General features: G+C 33.8%; 3 protein-coding genes across 3 annotated transcripts; 1 reads left to right on the top strand and 2 right to left on the bottom strand.

Annotated features, from left to right (window-relative positions):
• Positions 1 to 4: 4 nt before the first annotated feature.
• On the bottom strand, positions 5 to 4,866 carry LOC144425860 (PC3-like endoprotease variant B). The gene is made up of 11 exons (XM_078115607.1): positions 4,734 to 4,866; positions 4,209 to 4,309; positions 4,025 to 4,138; positions 3,791 to 3,898; positions 3,191 to 3,284; positions 3,036 to 3,113; positions 2,414 to 2,518; positions 1,793 to 1,905; positions 1,492 to 1,586; positions 1,086 to 1,201; positions 5 to 582 (listed from the first exon to the last, which is right to left on the bottom strand). Exons 1-11 carry the CDS (start codon positions 4,788 to 4,790, stop codon positions 235 to 237), a joined length of 1,329 nt encoding a protein of 442 aa, XP_077971733.1. The 5' UTR covers positions 4,791 to 4,866; the 3' UTR covers positions 5 to 234.
• Positions 4,867 to 5,394: 528 nt separating this feature from the next.
• Positions 5,395 to 8,067, top strand: LOC144425719 (uncharacterized). The gene is made up of 7 exons (XM_078115258.1): positions 5,395 to 5,457; positions 5,510 to 5,668; positions 5,890 to 6,026; positions 6,395 to 6,595; positions 6,898 to 7,058; positions 7,227 to 7,367; positions 7,459 to 8,067. The coding sequence occupies exons 1-7, from the start codon at positions 5,395 to 5,397 to the stop codon at positions 7,596 to 7,598; spliced, it is 1,002 nt and encodes a 333-aa protein (XP_077971384.1). The 3' UTR covers positions 7,599 to 8,067.
• A 206-nt stretch (positions 8,068 to 8,273) lies between these two features.
• Positions 8,274 to 19,442, bottom strand: LOC120346276 (PC3-like endoprotease variant B). Its single transcript, XM_039415978.2, has 21 exons — positions 19,136 to 19,442; positions 18,561 to 18,659; positions 18,001 to 18,149; positions 17,068 to 17,167; positions 16,457 to 16,603; positions 15,897 to 15,967; positions 15,708 to 15,796; positions 15,313 to 15,397; positions 13,880 to 13,967; positions 13,529 to 13,640; positions 12,941 to 13,053; positions 12,416 to 12,516; positions 12,225 to 12,338; positions 11,992 to 12,099; positions 11,392 to 11,485; positions 11,237 to 11,314; positions 10,602 to 10,706; positions 10,248 to 10,360; positions 9,947 to 10,041; positions 9,524 to 9,639; positions 8,274 to 9,021 (listed from the first exon to the last, which is right to left on the bottom strand). The coding sequence occupies exons 1-21, from the start codon at positions 19,325 to 19,327 to the stop codon at positions 8,674 to 8,676; spliced, it is 2,517 nt and encodes an 838-aa protein (XP_039271912.2). The 5' UTR covers positions 19,328 to 19,442; the 3' UTR covers positions 8,274 to 8,673.
• Positions 19,443 to 20,194: the final 752 nt, after the last annotated feature.

The raw sequence follows: 20,194 nt of genomic DNA, 5'->3' as shown, positions 1-20,194 counted from the left end.
TGAGCCAGAATATATTATAAAAGTGCTGCTCATTTAATGATCGACTGCAAATCCTTAATTATTCTTCGAACAAGAGAGAAATGAACACACACGATTAGATGAAATCCAAATTGAATATTTTGATACACCACTAATTTCTATTTAAAACTGTGTATATAATCTATATATAAATAAATAGTCTATAATTTCCTAAAATTCGACTATATATAAACATGTCCAAGATCTGTGTGAATTTTAATTCCAAAACAGAGAGAGTCTTTTAAAAATGAGTGCTGCCTCCTTTGTAGGTAGCGACAATTTGTTTGTCTTGCTCCCTGAGATTAACGCTTTAGCATAGTGATGCAGGTCGCCTCTTATGATCCGTTCTCCATCGTCATTTTGTACTTGGGCGGCATCTATTAAAGAATCAGCTATTTTATTTCGCACTACTTCGAAATGCTTTTGTTGAATGAGATCTTTGTGAGGCTGAACGCCATCAACTGCATATGATGCAAGTGCCAACGATTTACTTTCAGTTCCATGGAAAGTTTTTCTCCATACACTCATGGCAACGCGCTGGAAAGGCGTCTGATACGGTTTACTCTGAAAAAGTTAAGCTCAGTTTTAGTGTTTTGGTACTCGAAACCAGTTCTCGTTATGGATAAGTAAGCGGGAAATATTCGAATTATTGTATCTTTTTAATATGAAACAATACAACGTACAATTTTATCTTTATTGTATACGTGAAGACTCGTAGATACAAACAATTTCAAAAAAGGGTTCCAAGAATCAATGCAAAATGTACTTTCAAATTTTGAGTGCGAGTGGAGAATGCTACGTTATGTTATGGTATTGTGCTATCTATATAAATATAGTTAGTAAATTCAGTAAACGCATTTGTAATTGTATAAGCACTCGATAAGGCATCGTGTGATTTTGCCATATAATACTTTTGTGATAACTTCAGTATTATTCAATTGCATTGCCGTGACTGGGAAAGTATAGTCGACAACCGAATCGAAAAAATGATAGAAACTGACTGATTTTAAAACAGATTAAACTAATTTAAAAATTGCAGAAATACAATCATAGTAATAAATTATTACTTTTGGTGGTCCGGGCGGGCGCGGTTGCAATAAATTTTCATCTTTGGTTTGAATAACTTCGCTGAAATCTTCAACAAACTCTTGGCGAATGATCTTTTTGTCTGTCACTTTTCCAGCTGTTTATTGAAATGGATATAAGAGTAAAGCGATTTATCGTTAAGTTTCGATATCAATTTTCACAATGCTATACGTAATACAAAGAGAGTTGAAACTCTATAATAAAAAACGTGCCCGGATAATAACATGAGGAAATTGCGTCGTGGCTTGTTTTACGTTTGAAAATGGTTCGCCTATATAACAAATGTGGCCTAATATCCCGTGATGATATAGAATGCTTCAATATGGCAATTTTATTAGGTTGATTGAGCAGACTTTCATACACTATAAAAAAAATTAAATAACGCACCTTTTATAAGCTGCAGAAAATGTTTATCTCGCGGACTTTTGTTCTCCATATAATCTCGTACTTGCTTACGATCACAAACCGGTGAGGATAAATTTCTAAAAAATAGGGCCAATATATATATACAAAAACAGTTCGACAAAGAAAAACACATTTTCATAATTTTCATATCACAAAATTCAGTGTATTGTATCATGAACTAAATCACATTAAATTTACTCGAGAACTATATGGTATTACATATTCTGTACCTAGAATACACTCTTTTAGGTATTGAACAATTTCAAGAAAGAATTATTTGTACCTTCTTGTTTGCTCCTTGACTCCCCATAATAATAATTCATACTTCCACATATGCCCTGCCATATCTTCATTTTGGTAACGAGTACATCTAGCTGTCCCTTTGTTGTCGGTTATCTGAAACATATTGTTATGAAATGTTTTGCAGGTTTACTCTGAATAAGGCTTTAAACGAGAATATCGGTCGGAGACCGAAGACTTATCGATCTTAGATCGGTAATTAGTTAATAACTCGCTAATTATACGACATAATTAACCCAAAATCTATAGGCTTCTGGTCCGAGGTAAGATGCATGTACATGCAAAATTTGGAGCAGATTCAACCACGCGTTCGTGAGATATCGCGTTCATCTAACAGACACACACACAGACACACAGACAGACAGACATACAGACAAATACCTATCAATATACTTACCGATCTTAAGATCGATAAGTAATAATCAGTTCATATTTTTATTCTCCTCCAAGCAGCGTGTATGATGTTAATACCACTTCCTAATTTGACCACAGTCAAAAAAAAAGAATAAATACATAACACGAAATTCATTTAATAAAACATCAATTTTATGTAACACAACAACTAATGAAATGCTACGGTTATTTATGTAAAATGAATTTTTACCTCCAAAGTCCACGTTCCTCTCGGATCTTCTCCCCAATGAAATACTGACATATATGGCCAATCAATTAAGAGGGTTTTATCATCGAGTCTTCTGGTGTTCATTAACTGTAATATAAGCATCAGTTATGAAGCTTTGAATATTTTTGTAGTTTGTTATATATATATATACAATATACTTATATCGACGGTTTAGAAGACAATGTTCATATATGAAGATTAATGCGTAGTAATTATAATTACAAACGATGCAAGTACAGAAACTGGCGTATAAGGAATCTTAAAACCACTTATTCCACTGAAAATATTGGGTTTTGTTTTTGTGTTTGTTTGGCTTTGTTAGTATAAAGAAGGGCAAGAATTTCAATTTGCTCGTTGTTCATGTCAGATAACTGCATTTCTATTGCAATTTAGTATATGCGTCTTTACTACTAATACTGACAAATCATTTTTTAATTGGAAGCATTACTATTACAACCATGGCTGTAAATTATTTGGTATCATATTACAGAGCAATTTGTCTGTCCCGCGAACAAAAATATGGGTTTGAACAACCAATGGGAAAAATCTCGCAAGCATGGTCTGATAGAGATATGCACACTGATTTCGTCAGTTCATAGCGTACCTGTGATATTGTTCCGCATGGGGATTTTATTCGCACGCTGATATCTCCTCTGCACTTCACATCGTAGCTTATAACAACCTGGAATATAATAATGGCAGTTGGACTCGTTGTTTTTATTTCAATACGAATATTACGCTAACAAATTAGAAACACACCTGAACATGTTCCAACTTTAAAACTTGATTTTCGCTATCCTGACACCCATTTGTCTGTGCTTGGATCGTCAATGTTCCACCACTTGGTATAACCCTATTTGATAAATAAGTTATGTCACATAGAATATAGCTACAGTCATATTGAATCAGCTCGCTCACGTTTTAATTAAACAGTGAGTGACGTCGCAGAGAAAATTCCTATGATTGAGGAAACTCTTATGAGTGAAATACGGGTAAATGGCTACGGTTATAGTTATATTGAGTGTGGCTGTTTGCGATGTTTTCTCTGCATAGCTTTTAAAAACTGTGTATATTTAAACACAAAACTACAATCAACTGACCCCACTTTGGCATTATTACGTTCACCAAACTTTAAGAGAGATTAAAATTTGATAATTGAAATCTCATCAATGACATGACGTCGTGTGTTGCGTTGCATAAATATAGTTGTGTTCTTTTCTTTTTTCAAATCTAATTTGGATTACTATAAAGCATAAAGTCAATTCTGGTTGCTATACATGAGGGCAAGAGTATTAAAAATTTTCCTGAATAAGTACTTGTTTGATCTAAGCTTAGCTGACATTTTTTGGATTAGACTACCTGTGAGATTTCGGATGTTGAAGTTTGCAGAACCTCTGTTTGTCGACATTGATCCATGTTTCGGCGGCTGTTGTTATGTGAAGGGCATTCAGCGCACCAAATCCGTAACTAAAGCAAATAACAATACAACATTGCGGAAAATGTCTACCATTATGTTTTTACTTCCTTGACTGTGGTGCTAGCGTAAAGTTCTCCGTGGTCAATTCGGGAACAACAAAAATAAAAAATACTCACTAGGTATGGACATGAAAGCCGGCTCCATTAATTTGCCAGTTGTCATTGTTAGGATCAACAACTAATGCAGTGTGAGCTATCAAATGCTGAACATCTCTCCATGTCAAGGCAGGGCTGTGAATGAAACATAAGATGAGAGACAAATTAACGACATTTCGTCAGCACACACATTTCTTCCACTTACTTCGCCTGAAGTACCATTGTAGCAACTGATGAAGCAAGAGGAGTGACAGAAGAAGTGCCTCGGAAGTTATTTACACACCCGTTGTGCAGACTCGTCGTAATCTATAAGCGAGCTTGATTCAATTAGTGGATAACAAACTAAGAAAAAAAATATTAACGGCTTCAGACCGTTTTGGAAATCTAGTTGCAAAGTTAGATCTTAATGCAGTGCTTTGGCTACGCAGGCGCAGTTAATGCATACTGTTTTTGTCTCTGCAAGATTGCATGCCGATGATAGAGCAAATCGATCTTTGTTTGGATACAAATCAGGACTTTGACTAAATTACGATCAATGGCAACGTCATTTAGAAAGTAGGGCTCTATTTTGCGAATAAATTTCTGGTTCCGATTTGCCAAGCAGCATACTATATTAAAATATCTAATCAAAGTATTATGCCGTTTGAACTGATCTATAAGTTGGTGCCAAAGAGTTATTGGGCATCAAGTTACAAAAAATAAGAATCGTTGTATATAAATCCCATCATACCATCATATCATAATCAAATGGATTGGAGTGTGTGTCAGTAGAAGGAAGTGTTGCCATAATACATGTGCATTGTTCACTATAAATAGCATTCAAACCATTCCGGGAGCTAGAGGCTGAAAAATATACAAAACACTAAGATGATGAAAAAAGATTTTATTTGTCTTGAAAAATCCCAAATGGTGTTGTCGAAATCTCCTTAATAATATTAGTGAAAATTTAAAAGTTATATTACGTTTTCGGGGTGTATTATTTTCATTTTGGAATAATGATATATTATAGGGTTTATTTACTTTCGCTTCGCATTCGGTTGTGGGCAAAATTAAAGTCGTCTATTTTTGGAAGAACCAGAATATTTCGATTGACATTGCCTACCCAATTTATCATACCCTGAGTGAGGTAGTGGGCATAGGATTTAATCCTGCGGTGCCTAGTTAGGCCCAGCGCTTTAACCACTAGGCCAAATATCATGTACAGATGCCATGGAAATTACATCTGCTTTCTTTAAGGAACTAAAATTATTTTTTTGGCGCTCGCGTACCAAATTAGTTAAAATAATGTGGGACTTACAAAATACCATTTCCCTCCTGCAATGCCAAGAGTTGAATAAAAGTAATAAAAGTTTGTATATTATGTTAACGTCTCGCTTGAAAAACACCTCAGGATGGAATTAATACAGCTTGTAACAAAACTCATATTCAATAGATTAAAATATGGTAGAGTGCAAGTAACACCTCTTAATATTTCCTGCAGTTCGAATCATCCATTCTAATTATCAGGTTAGAAAGCTTGAGTTTCTTCTTGCTGATGCGATGGTCAAAGGTTACAAATCTGTGATAACAGGTGGTACAACACAATCTAATCATTCTCGTGCTACCCTTGTCGCTGCTAGACAATTGGGTCTCGACTGTCATCTAGTACTTCGTTCAAGGGAAGAAGTGAGAATTCGAATTTGAATTAACTTATTGCATTAATTACACAGTAATACACCGATCTAGTTCTACGTAATCGCTGATTACCTGATTATAGAATTAAAAAATTAGTCAAACGTAATCTGCTTTATTGTATGCTTACATGTCCTCACCACTTCCCTATTTTGTTAAATAATGAGATAATAGCATAAAGCTTGTTTCTATCATATAATACCTCTGGAATGTAGATCGGCGAGTCATACAGTACATCAGGAAATTTTATAATGATGGAAGCTGGTAGTCCGAATATATACATTTTACCATGGCAACCGTTCACGACAGAGACATTTGAAAATTATATTAAGCACTTGGCAAAATATATCGGGTAATGTAGAAAAAAATATTGTTTATAAATGTTGGTATTTCAGTTAGTTAAACGACGATATTTTACCAAGTACATTATGGCTTATTCTACTTACGATATACGCTAAACATATTAAGTCATTGAATAAAATATTGAATACAAGAGAGAACAACATACATGTGCACGATTGCCTCGCTACGATCCATTTGGCAAAAAATTCCTTAGGCAATGCAAGTTTTCAAAATTCGTAAAATTTTTAATTAAAGAAAAATTTCACGAGTCAAAAACAAATTAAAGTGATCGCTTGAATACTGGAAATTTGAAAGCAATTATTTAACGAAACTATTTATAGCTAACTTCGTGATTACTTATGTAAATTCTTTATTCAGAGAGACTACCAAAAGTATACCGTATCATATTCCATGTGGGGGCGACAACGAGCTCGCCATATTTGGTTACATCAGCGCTTGGGAAGAATTGATGAAACAGAAAGTTCACGAACGTTATGACGATGTTGTTTTTGCCAATGGAACTTCGGGGACTGCTATTGGTCTTGGAATCGGAAACTATCTTACCGGAAGTAAACTCAAGTAATTACGTAAACACGTTTTCAAGTCGTTTGGTAGTTGTTCTTTTATATTTATATGACAGTATTATAAGATTGACAGTCTTTTTGACATTCAAAATTAAAGTAACGATATATATTCTGTTCGTTGTTAATTGTATTTGTATTTGACGCAAGGGGAAAAACAGAAGACAATGCACTTTCACCGACAAAGTATATACTTTTGTTTCTGGAAATTAGTTGTTGTACAGATAATATATTTTTCGAATCATTTTGAACCATTTGAGCTGTTTATATTTTCTTTCAAATAAATGATTTTTTTTATAGGATTCACCCCGTCCTGACTTCAAGCACCATAGAATTAGTTCAAGACAAAATGGACAAGACATTGTGTCGTTTCGGTTTAGATGTTAAATCCAAAGATCTTTTTGATATCATTGACGGTTATATCGGCGGAGGATACAATGTCTACACGAAGGAAGATGTTAGTAAGTGCACAGACAACCTGATTTTTCTTCTTTTGTGACACTAAATTGAATCCAAAGACAAGGAGGAAAAAATATTTATTCTCGTGTCACTTGTGCTGAATGATTGATATATATATATATATCCAAATTTGCGAATAGCGGGTAATAATTCCTTGTTTGTTTTTGCAGTAATTAATCAGTCGACTATAAGAACAACTGGAATATACTGTGATCCTGTGTACGTAGGAAAAGCTCTTAAAGGTCTCAAAACAGAGCTTAGGATCAATCCAGGTCGCTTTAAAGGAAAGCGGATTTTATTCATCCACACAGGTGCCAACCTCTATATTTTTGTTAGGAGAGAAATATATAAACGTGCGATTGTTTATCTTTAATTAAGTTAATATACTGAATGTTTTCGTAGGAGGAACATTTGGAATGATGGAAAAAGACATAGCAAAAATAATCCATACTAACGAATCAACCAAGAGAATCAAACAATGGTGCGATGTTTTTCCAACTTTCATCAATACGGAGTCAGTCGACTGTTTACGAACCAAATAAATTGCACAAAACTAAATGATTCAGAGAATATCTAGAATACTTTTACAGGATAATTATCAAATGTAGTAATCGTGGTACAAATTCCACATATGTGTAAAAGTGTAAAAATGTAACTAGTTGATTTTAACTATTTCATATATCAATGACAGGGGATTTCGCATAAGCTGCGAATTCCTGTAGTAGACGATCTTCACGCGAAACTGTCAGAAAATTCCTAAAAGCCATGAAAATCGTGTTATTCGCACTACTCTGTCATTGACAGCCTGTCCGAAAATGAACTCATATCAACATTATAGTAAACATTTCAAACAGTACACAAAACATATACTGTCTGTTCATTTAAGAAAAATAAGCAGCGTCAACAAAACCTGGTCATGGAATTGAGTGCGCTCGCATATTATCATTATATATGTTGCGATTGATGAGTACGCGGCAAGTGTAAAAAAGACCCACGCAAAGCGAAAAGTGTTAGTAATCAATAACGGAAGGGGTTTCAGCACAATGTAAATGTAACTATAGCGTATCGATGTCACAGCATCATAAAGAAAGAGTTCGAACCTATATTTTACAAACTTATGAAAGGTATATCAGAAGCGGTGGCTTTATAATTCACTCTCCCATTGCTAGACCGACAACTATATATGTGAGCACCATGTCTAATTTGCAACCACTATCACATTGATTCGTATGTAATAGCAATATTAAAGTTAATATATTCAGAGTCATTTATTTCTTTGTCGACTTAAAGACCAAGATAATGATTTTGTTTTAAATTATATAACACGACTCAATTCAGATGAATTCTATTATTATTGCGGCACACAAAGATACATAATTGTGATGAGCCAGAATATATTATAAAAGTGCTGCTCATTTAATGATCGACTGCAAATTTTTAATTATTCTTCGAACAAGAGAGAAATGAACACACATGATTAGATGAAATCCAAATTGAATATTTTAATACACCACTAATTTCTATTTAAAACTGTGTATATAATCTATATATAAATAAATAGTCTATAATTTCCTTAAATTCGACTATATATAAACATGTCCAAGATCTGTGTGACATCTAATTCCAAAACAGAGAGAGTCTTTTAAAAATGAGTGCTGCCTCCTTTTTAGGTAGCGACAATTTGTTTGTCTTGCTCCCTGAGATTAACGCTTTAGCATAGTGATGCAGGTCGCCTCTTATAATCCGTTCTCCATCGTCATTTTGTACTTGGGCGGCATCTATTAAAGAATCAGCTATTTTATTTCGCACTACTTCGAAATGCTTTTGTTGAATGAGATCTTTGTGAGGCTGAACGCCATCAACTGCATATGATGCAAGTGCCAACGATTTACTTTCAGTTCCATGGAAAGTTTTTCTCCATACACTCATGGCAACACGTTGGAAAGGCGTCTGATACGGTTTACTCTGGAAAAGTTAAGCTCAGTTTTAGTGTCTTGGTACTCGAAACCAGTTCTCGTTATGGATAAGTAAGCGGGCAATATTCGAATTATCGTATCTTTTCAATATGAAAAACAATACAACGTACAATTTTAACTTTACTGTATACGTGAAGACTCGTGGATACAAACAATTTCAAAAAAGGGTTCCAAGAATCAATGCAAAATGTACTTTCAAATTTTGAGTGCGAGTGGAGAATGCTACGTTATGTTATGGTATTGTGCTATCTATATAAATATAGTTAGTAAATTCAGTAAACGCATTTGTATAAGAACTCGATAAGGTATCGTGCTGTGATTTTGCCATATAATACTTTTGTGATAACTTCAGTATTATTCAATTGCATTGCCGTGACTGGGAAAGTATAGTCGACAACAGAATCGAAAAAACGATAGAAACTGACTGATTTTAAAACAGATTAAACTAATTTAAAAATTGCAGAAATACCATCATAGTATGAAATTATTACTTTTGGTGGTCCGGGCGGGCGCGGTTGCAATAAATTTTCATCTTTGGTTTGAATAACTTCGCTGAAATCTTCAACAAACTCTTGGCGAATGATCTTTTTGTCTGTCACTTTTCCAGCTGTTTATTGAAATGGATATAATTGAATATGGATATATAAAGCGATTTATCGTTAAGTTTCGATATCAATTTTCACAATGCTATACGTAATACAAAGAGAGTTGAAACTCTATAATAAAAAACGTGCCCGGAAAATAAGATGAGGAAATTGCGTCGTGGCTTGTTTTACGTTTGAAAATGGTTCGCCTATATACCAAATGTGGCCTAATATCCCGTGATGATATAGAATGTTTCAATATGGCAATTTTATTAGGTTGAAAAATTTGAGCAGACTTTCATACACCATAAAAAAAATTAAATAACGCACCTTTTATAAGCTGCAGAAAATGTTTATCTCGCGGATTTTTGTTCTCCATATAATCTCGTACTTGCTTACGATCACAAACCGGTGAGGATAAGTTTCTAAAAAATAGGGCCAATATATATATACAAAAACAGTTCGACAAAGAAAAACACATTTTCATAATTTTCATATCACAAAATTCAGTGTATTGTATCATGAACTAAATCACATTAAATTTACTCGAGAACTATATGGTATTACATATTCTGTACCTAGAATACACTCTTTTAGGTATTGAACAATTTCAAGAAAGAATTATTTGTACCTTCTTGTTTGCTCCTTGACTCCCCATAATAATAATTCATACTTCCACATATGCCCTGCCATATCTTCATTTTGGTAGCGAGTACATCTAGCTGTCCCTTTGTTGTCGGTTATCTGAAACATATTGTTATGAAATGTTTTGCAGGTTTACTCTGAATAAGGCTTTAAATAATCAGTTCATATTTTTATTCTCCTCCATGCAGCGTGTATGATGTTAATACCACTTCCTAATTTGACCACAGCCAAAACAAAAAGAATAAATACATAACACGAAATTCATTTAATAAAACATCAATTTTATGTAACACAACAACTAATGAAATGCTACGGTTATTTATGTAAAATGAATTTTTACCTCCAAAGTCCACGTTCCTCTCGGATCTTCTCCCCAATGAAATACTGACATATATGGCCAATCAATTAAGAGGGTTTTATCATCGAGTCTTCTGGTGTTCATTAACTGTAATATAAGCATCAGTTATGAAGCTTTGAATATTTTTGTAGTTTATTATATATATATACAATATATTCATATCGACGGTTTAGAATTTAGATGACAATATTCATATGAAGATTAATGCGGAGTAATTATAATTACAAACAATGCAAATACAGAAACTGGCGTATAAGGAATCTTAAAACCACTTATTCCACTGAAAATATTGGGTTTTGTTTTTATGTTGGTTTGGCTTTGTTAGTATAAAGAAGGGTGAGAATTTCAATTTGCTCGTTGTTCATGTCAGATAACTGCATTTCTATTGCAATTTAGTATATGCGTCTTTACTACTAATACTGACAAATGACTTTTTTAATTGGAAGCATTACTATTACAATCATGGCTATAAGTTATTTGGTATCATATTATAGAGCAATTTAATAAATTTGTCTGTCCTGCGAACAAAAATATGAGTTTGAACAACCAATGGGACAATTCTCGAAAGCATGGTCTGATAGAGATATGCACACTGATTTCGTCAGTTCATAGCGTACCTGTGATATTGTTCCGCATGGTGATTTTATTCGTACGCTGATATCTCCTCTGCACTTCACATCGTAGCTTATAACAACCTGGAATATAAAAATGGCAGTTGGATTCGTTGTTTTTATTCCAATACGAATATTACGCTAACAAATTAGAAACACACCTGAACATGTTCCAACTTTAAAACTTGATTTTCGGTATCCTGACACCCATTTGTCTGTGCTTGGATCGTCAATGTTCCACCACTTGGTATAACCCTATTTGATAGATAAGTTATGTCACATAGAATATAGCTACAGTCATATTGAATCAGCTCGCTCACGTTTTAATTAAACAGTGAGTGACGCCGCAGAGAAAATTCCTATGATTCAGGAAACTCTTATGAGTGAAATACGGGTAAATGGCTACGGTTATAGTTATATTGAGTGTGGCTGTTTGAGATGTTTTCTCTGCATAGCTTTTAAAAACTGTGTATATTTAAACACAAAACTACAATCAACTGACCCCACTTTGGCATTATTACGCTCACCGGACTTAAAGAGAGATTAAAATTTGATAATTGAAATCTCATCAATGACATGACGTCGTATGTTGCGTTGCATAAATATAGTTGTGTTGTTTTCTTTTTTCAAATCTAATTTGGATTACTATAAAGCATAAAGTCAATTTTGGTTGCTATATATGAGGGCAAGAGTATTAAAAAATTTTCTGAATAAGTACTTGTTTGATCTAAGCTTAGCTGAATTTTTTTGGATTAGACTACCTGTGAGATTTCGGATGTTGAAGTTTGCACAACCTCTGTCTGTCGACATTGATCCATGTTTCGGCGGCTGTTGTTATGTGAAGGGCATTCAGCGCACCAAATCCGTAACTAAAGCAAATAACAATACAACATTGTGGGAATGTCTACCATTATGTTTTTACTTCCTTGACTGTGGTGCTAGCGGAAAGTTCTCCGTGGTCAATTCGGGAACAACAAAAATAAAAAATACTCACTAGGTATGGACATGAAAGCCGGCTCCATTAATTTGCCAGTTGTCATTGTTAGGATCAACAACTAATGCAGTGTGAGCTATCAAATGCTGAACATCTCTCCATGTCAAGGCAGGGCTGTGAATGAAACATAAGATGAAAGACAAATTAACGACATTTCGTCAGATGCATGCACACACATTTCTTCCACTTACTTCGCCTGAAGTACCATTGTAGCAACTGATGAAGCAAGAGGAGTGACAGAAGAAGTGCCTCGGAAGTTATTTACACACCCGTTGTGCAGACTCGTCGTAATCTATAAGCGAGCTTGATTCAATTAGTGGATAACAAACTAAGAAAAAAAATATTAACGGCTTCAGACCGTTTTGGAAATCTAGTTGCAAAGTTAGATCTTAATGCAGTGCTTTGGCTACGCAGGCGCAGTTAATGCATACTGTTTTTGTCTCTGCAAGATTGCATGCCGATGATAGAGCAAATCGATCTTTGTTTGGATACAAATCAGGACTTTGACTAAATTACGATCAATGGCAACGTCATTGAGAAAGTAGGGCTCTATTTTGCAAATAAATTTCTGGTTCCGATTTGCCAAGCAGCATACTATATTAAAATATCTAATCAAAGTATTATGCAGTTTGAACTGATCTATAAGTTGGTGCCAAAGAGTTATTGGGCATCAAGTTACAAAAAATAAGAATCGTTGTATATAAATCCCATCATACCATCATATCATAATCAAATGGATTGGAGTGTGTGTCAGTAGAAGGAAGTGTTGCCATAATACATGTGCATTGTTCACTATAAATAGCATTCAAACCATTCCGGGAGCTAGAGGCTGAAAAATATACAAAACACTAAGATGATGAAAAATGATTTTATTTGTCTTGAAAAATCCCAAATGGTGTTGTCGAAATCTCCTTAATAATATTAGTGAAAATTTAAAAGTTATATTACGTTTTCGGGGTGTATTATTTTCATTTTGGAATAATGATATATTATAGGGTTTATTTACTTTCGCTTCGCATTCGGTTGTGGGCAAAATTAAAGTCGTTTCGAATTTAAATATTATACTTAGTTTCAATGAGGTGGAAAAAAACGTTTTATATCGCAGTTTTGAAAATAAATCCCTCACTTTTAGGACAGCTTATATAAAATGTAAATCAGAGGGAGAAATCTCTCTGATGATGTATACTGAGAGTATTAGATACCAATTCATCGCAGCATGGATTCATAGACCGATCGTTAATAATGAAAAAATGGCCAGGTGCGGGCGTCATTTTGTCTCGTTCAAGCAATAAATCATAACTTACCGATAGAAATTGTATAAATATTGCAAGAAAAGCCATCAGCCCCACAATGATCGTTTCTTAATCCACCGTTGCCGGAAGCAAATAAATAAATATTTCCTTTTCCATTTCTCCCCTGAAAAAAATATTGCACAAAAAGTTTTAGACTATTCAAAACCATTTACTACGGCATCTGATATTTATCAGACGGAAATCCAGAGACATAGTTTCTGAATTTGATTGAATCACACTGTAAGATTGTTGCCAGTATAATACATCCACACAAAGTATCAATTCACAACTTAAATGGAATTTCAATCCAAACTTGAAGTGTTTTTTCAACCACAGTATCATTATATAAACGAAATATTTTACGTGTTCTGCTCCACGCTGCAGAGATGTAGCTGTAAGCCTTGGTGGTTTGCGGAACAAGTGCCCATTGTCCGACGGGCCCCATGAATTCCTGAAACATAAATAGAAGCGGCCATAGCATAAATCTAATCTAAAGTTGAAGAACCATTAACTGCATATGTAAGAATTGTTCACCGATTTATTCATGGACATTAGTTTGTGTTCTAGAAAATTCTTTCGCAATATTCGCTGTTTGTTTAGGTATGGGTTAGTTAACAATTCGGCCTACTTTGTCTAGTATAGTATACTATACATACACTATGCGGGATGCGGATCATTTTGAACGATAACTTGGGGCACATTTGGAATGGTAACTTCGGATCATGTTGAACGTTAACTTCGGACCCATTTGGTACTGTAACTTCGGATGCATTTGGAATGGTTAATTTCGAAACTATTTAAAATGACAACTTCGGATTTATTTAAAATGACAACGTCGGATTGCGTCGTCAACATTTGCTCAGTTCTTATTTTGAGAAACGAGCCTTAAAAGCGATTGCAGATGACTTTTCCTGGATTTTCTTGTTTACAATTGAGTTTATTCAAGTTATGAACGCTCTTATTCGCTGAATTTCAAATTCCATTATTTCGATGACTGACACTGTAATTGTAATGCTATTATTGTATTTGTTGCGCTAGTGCTTTTTGCATATCACTTTCCGGAAACTAATTGATATGCGTCAAATGACTGTGATATAGTTCATTTGTTATTATTTCCTGATGTTCCTATATTTGATTATTACGTGTTTTCTCATTTTGAATTGCTTTAAAAGTACTGCCCGATTTTGAATCGGGTTCACTGTTTTGTGAGCTTGCAATATAATTTTGGAGGGTGGGTGCGTACTTAAACGTTTTTCAACTTTATATATACTAAGTTATGTTCGACTCCCAGGTATCTCTTCATTCTGTTTGTCGGTTTACTTTTTGTGTTGTTTTCATTTATGTTTGCAGTAGCTTCCTATTAGTAGGTTACGTGGACTGATTTTTCTTATTTATCAAAAATGAACTAATTATGATTTTCCTGTATCATTTCCATCCTTTAAATTTATAACACGCACAAGTCCGAAACATATTTCAAGTGAGCTACCTCGGTTGTTTATGCGACCCATAATCTGGCTTCGGTGAATTGCATTTTCATCATTGAGATACGAAATTTTGTGTTTTGCAAGTGACAAAAAATCGAGAGTAACTGAAAAACTGACCCACTCTCCATTACTGCAATAAAAAAGTCTCAACAACAAAGGTTGGATGGTCTATTTGGGATCGGACATTCTAAATGTTTTTGGTGTTACCTGTACATTGAATCGCAATTTATCACCCCATATTCATAGTTGGGTGATGGTAATAATGTTTACAGCATATATATTTATATATTTAGTAATAGCCGCAATACTCACGATGATACGTCGATATAATTTGCATTATAGATGAGGGCTGCTGCTTCTCTCACATCAGTGCTTTTGTGCCCAATCATTCGAAGACCTGCAAATTAAAAAATAAAAAAAAGTTTATTTTTGACATTTAATTAAAATCATAACAATATTCACGAATTTTTTGTGCCTCAGTCTGTTACGTTTTCGGGAAATGTTTGAAAAAGAAGTTATTGATTAGTTATCCCTTGATTGAAGATTTATCTAAATGCGGTGCTTTCATGAGTGAGATAATTGCATAAATCAAAATTTTCTTTAGCACGCAACATCAAATATACCTTACATATACATCTCTCTATATATAACAGCAATTCTATTTTGTTCAGCATCTTTTTGAACAGCATGCTCTAAAATAAACTTACCGCCAATTTTGGCATCGTGTACGACACCAACACCGCAATAGCCGTTATTTGCTGCCATTCCAACAACTCCCGCGCAATAAGTACCATGTCTGTAAATGATGGAAAATTATGAGAAATAATTTTTGGTGTTTTTTTAAAAATACGCTAGTAAAGGAAATTAAAATTAAGTAGGAAAACAAAATATCTTACGGTTTGTCACTATACGGCAACGGTCCATCACTGTCTGGATATTCGACGAAGTCGAAACTTGCATTTTTATCCTATATAAAGATTGATAATTTAATTGTGTCAATGTGTTCTATTTTCAGCTTATAATTACTTAACAATATTATATTAATATACTCCCTGTTGTGTATCCAATTTTTGTACTGCCCTTCATTATTTAGAATGTAAATAAACTTGTTTACATGAGAGAAAAAAACTGCTGAACACTTGAATAAACTGAATCTTTTGCGGGGTTAGTTTTACCTGGTATCGACTTGGAATTAGTAAATACACATACTGTTGAAAAGTACGTATTTTACTAATATATTTGATAGCCTATTTTTTCTGAATACATTCAACTGATATCAAACGTATAATTCCGTTTTGCTATCTTTTAAATAATTCTGTATTAGCATTATTTCTGAATTGCCTCAAAAAAAAAACGATTGTCGCGAATAACATTGCAAACTCCAAAGAATTTATCATGATTAGATTTTCCTATTTAATTTCAGTTAGCAATTCTTGTATGGAGATTAGATACCTACGTAATTCGGTGCAATGTCAATGTTATTATAATCAACTCCGTCATCCACAATCGCAACAACCATTCCCTTTCCCGTGATTCCTTTATCCCAGACCGCAGCAATATCCAAATCATATTCATTCGGGCCTCCTGTTTGACCGCAGTTGTACTATATAAGTATAATAAATAGAATGCTCGCATACATCACATATGTAAATTGTCATGAGAAAATTTTTAAATTAAACGAAAAGAAAATGATCGCTCCAAATATGTAAAAAACAAATATGCGTAAGTACAGGAAATTCATTGCAAATAAAAAAATCGTTGCATTAAGTGATTTTTTTATGACAGTTTAGTTTCATCAATACCCAACTTGTGATACATGCTGTAGTCTGCATGAATGTGAAAGTAAATATGGAAGGGGGCAACATTAATTTTTGAATTATAACAGTTTCTTTCATTAAGGGATTCCAATTTTTAATATGATTTTTAATCAGATTGAAGTCAAGTTGAAAATAATCCCATGTAGGTTTGATATGATGAATATAGTGAGTAAAGTCTTATTGATTGATCATTGATATATATTTAAATTGTTCTAAATATCACATAGTTCAGAAATTTTAAATCACTCACGAGTTGCCATTGGCAAGGCCATCTAAAATCGTTGAATCTGTACCGCATACTCATGTTTATATTTTTGTTATTCATTGTTTCAAACACCGTTGTTGGTATGCTGGAAAACCATAAATTATACCATAAATGTTTGGTGAAGAAAATTCTGCGTCAAATTCGTTTCGTTATTTTTAGGTTTGCTCCATCAAACCTCCTTTTTGTGAAAGATATCAAAAACTTGAGTTGATATTAATATGACACGAAAATAATAAACCGTTGTGATAATCTGAAACGATTGATACTCTATATCTATAAGTCTATATTTTAATATTAAAACAATGGTGCACAAACAATTTACATGCAAAAAAAATATTCAGGATGGTTCGACACAGGAAATTTCGCCGTAGGAAATCTCGTTGCATGAAAAATCGCCGCATTTTGCTGTAGAACAAGTGATAAAAAAACAGTTAGATTTTTGAAGTACCTTTTTATTCAAAAAAGATTTGTTATTGAAGAACATACCCTAAACCTAACTGTTTTTTTTCACAAATATATACTTGTTTTACTACAAAATGCCCTTGTGTCGATTTTTCATGCTATCACAAATATTTGTTTTACAACAAAATGCTCTTGTGTCGATTTTTCATGCTATCACAAATATTTGTTTTACGGGAAAATGTTCTTCTGTCGATTTTTCATGCTGTCACAAATACTTGTTTCACAGCAAAATGCTCTTGCGGCGATTTTTCGTACGGCGATTCTTCTATGCGGCGAAATTTTCTGCGGCGAATTTTTCACACAGGATTCAGAATAGCCCATTTGCGCGCTATATAACTACATTCAATAATACATCTAATATTTTACATCTGAAAAGGTTTAATTAACCGCGGACGTTTTATTAAAAAGAAAGAAGATTTTATATAAAGAATAAATTCAAGTGAAAATTGGACGTACGCGTGATCTTGGTCGGGAGAGTTTTTGTGACATTGACATTTTGAGGAATGATAGTACGATTTTTTATTTTTCATGTTCAGAAAATCTTTCAAATCATCGATCTTTTTAGTTTCTACTTCATGTTGAACTTGAAATTCGGCATACACAATCTGAAATGGATACAAATATATATATATATAGTGCCTTTAGGTAAAATATTAAAATATTTTCCTGAATATCGTCCTATGCATACGGAAAATTTGATTTCAAATTATTTTCACTTGTTAAAATATATGATGACATTTCAGTTGTCGCTCGTTCGTTTTTCTCTTAAATGACCGAGCGTAATTTTGCTGCGAGCATATCCTCACAAACAATAAACCCTATATATATCACAAATTGAGTTTAGTAATATTTGAGTTCTATGCTATTTTTTGTAATTTTGTGAACGGATTTTGTGAAGATCATGCTGAGTATAGTTCATAAGAGTGAGTAGGTTTCTATAAATAGCACTAGTTGTCGTGATTGCCAATACTGTTGACATAGTCTGGGCAGATTCATGACTATTCAATGTTTCTCACCTCTGGTTCATCGAATAAAAGCTCAGTTACTGCATCCTGATTTAATAGGTCTTTTTCCGCGCGTAAATGAAAGAACTCTGGCATGTGCTCATCCGATATCTGTTTTAACATTATCAGATGATATGCATTATAGTTTGTAATTGATTGAAATCATAAATAAATGTTTGTATTGATAATATATATTATTTAACAATTTATGTGACTAGCTGCAGATATTCCTCAGCCACTTTGTAAGTGGCTCATTTCTTCGCCTAAAATTTTGTTGTCCATGCTATTTTATGAAGCATATATACTAACTAAAAAACATAATATGCTGTATGAATATTAGAAAATTCAAAACGCACTTTAAGACAAAATATTCAAGCAATGTTAGATCGGTGAGAAATGTTTTGCTTGAATTTATACACAGTTGAGTAAAAAGGGGGCCGGTAGGAGAGTATATTGACACGAATTGTCGCCTGAATTACCCATTTGAAAAGAGGTAACGTGCCACTATGATCTGACTATTTAAAATTATCTTTAAATTTACCATTTATAAAGGTTGTTTAGAACATGCGTTATAGATCATGACTTACCGACCGAACCAATTCAAGGCCTAGTTTCTTCGCTATAGTGTTTACAACTTCCTTTTTGTTCTCGATCCCCTTTGTAACTTCTATGGCCCATTCATCGTAGTTTTCTTGTGGTGGCGTTGAAATAGCTATTTTCAGTTGAAAGAATGTCAAAATTGAAATTGTCAACAAAACACATTTTCCGATGCTCATCATACGACTCTGTTACTATTTTTCAACCTATTTGCCACGGTTACTACAACAAAATGAAACTTTTATCGAAAGTATGAAGTAATTTATTCCTATACATCTAGATCACTTCTCATCACTGTATAAAAATTCACAGAAATAAAAGTGAACGTTCTATCTCCGAATATCGACACTCACTACAGATCTTTTTGAATGTGCGGGTATATACTGCATATTTTCGTAATTTCACTGACACTGTTTCCTGTGCTTAACTACCACGTGTTCACGTTATGTTCCTAAAGAGGGAAAAATTTACACCAAACGTATGGACGAGATCCAGACAACCTAATCAAGGCAAATGACATGATCTCGTCGTTTGAATTTCCCGAAAAATACTGCCAATCCAATAGAATTTGTGGCGGAAATGAGCCGCGGCCGCAACCTGCTTTTACGGGTCAAATTTCACTTTCATTCTAATAAAAATGGCAAAAAATAGATAATATGTTCAAAATACCCGAGGTTAGAAGAATTCTAATACGACGAATCAAAAATATCAGTATCGATTTCATATTAGTCGGAAGTATAGTCGGTCGGAAAATAGTTACCTTAGACTCCGGGTTAAAGAAGAATTTTGACTTGACTCTGGTTTGTAAAAAAATTCGACCCGACTTCTTCTCGGAGAAAATATAATTTTGATAAAAAATTCGGCGCTCAAGAAGTATGTGCACCAAGATGGTGTACAACCTGAACCCTAACCTGGTACACATACTATGTTCAGATTGTGCGCCATCTTGGTGCACATACTTCGGCGGCTCCAAAAATTCTCGTATACATGCCTTCTACAATAAATAGACTGTTAAGAACGATTAGCATTATTCGCTGTTTGATTAAGAT

Source organism: Styela clava, chromosome 8 (genome assembly GCF_964204865.1).
Source record: "Styela clava chromosome 8, kaStyClav1.hap1.2, whole genome shotgun sequence".
Taxonomy (NCBI): domain Eukaryota; kingdom Metazoa; phylum Chordata; class Ascidiacea; order Stolidobranchia; family Styelidae; genus Styela; species Styela clava.
This window is presented reverse-complemented; position numbering and strand designations above follow the sequence as displayed.

Excerpts from the sequence above, each read along its gene's own strand:
- LOC120346276 (XM_039415978.2), bottom strand. The coding sequence starts at position 19,327 with ATGATGAGCATCGGAAAATGTGTTTTGTTGACAATTTCAATTTTGACA. Across the intron at positions 17,168-18,000 it reads TCTCCCGACCAAGATCACGC|CATACCAACAACGGTGTTTG; the intron begins GTACGTCCAATT and ends ATGGTTTTCCAG. Across the intron at positions 9,640-9,946 it reads TTTTCTGCAGCTTATAAAAG|CTGGAAAAGTGACAGACAAA; the intron begins GTGCGTTATTTA and ends TTCAATAAACAG.
- LOC144425719 (XM_078115258.1), top strand. The coding sequence starts at position 5,395 with ATGGAATTAATACAGCTTGTAACAAAACTCATATTCAATAGATTAAAA. Across the intron at positions 5,458-5,509 it reads TAAAATATGGTAGAGTGCAA|GTTAGAAAGCTTGAGTTTCT; the intron begins GTAACACCTCTT and ends TCTAATTATCAG. Across the intron at positions 6,596-6,897 it reads CTTACCGGAAGTAAACTCAA|GATTCACCCCGTCCTGACTT; the intron begins GTAATTACGTAA and ends TTTTTTTTATAG.
- LOC144425860 (XM_078115607.1), bottom strand. The coding sequence starts at position 4,790 with ATGGCAACACTTCCTTCTACTGACACACACTCCAATCCATTTGATTAT. Across the intron at positions 3,899-4,024 it reads GGCTTTCATGTCCATACCTA|TTACGGATTTGGTGCGCTGA; the intron begins GTGAGTATTTTT and ends TATTTGCTTTAG. Across the intron at positions 1,587-1,792 it reads GTCAAGGAGCAAACAAGAAG|AAATTTATCCTCACCGGTTT; the intron begins GTACAAATAATT and ends CCTATTTTTTAG.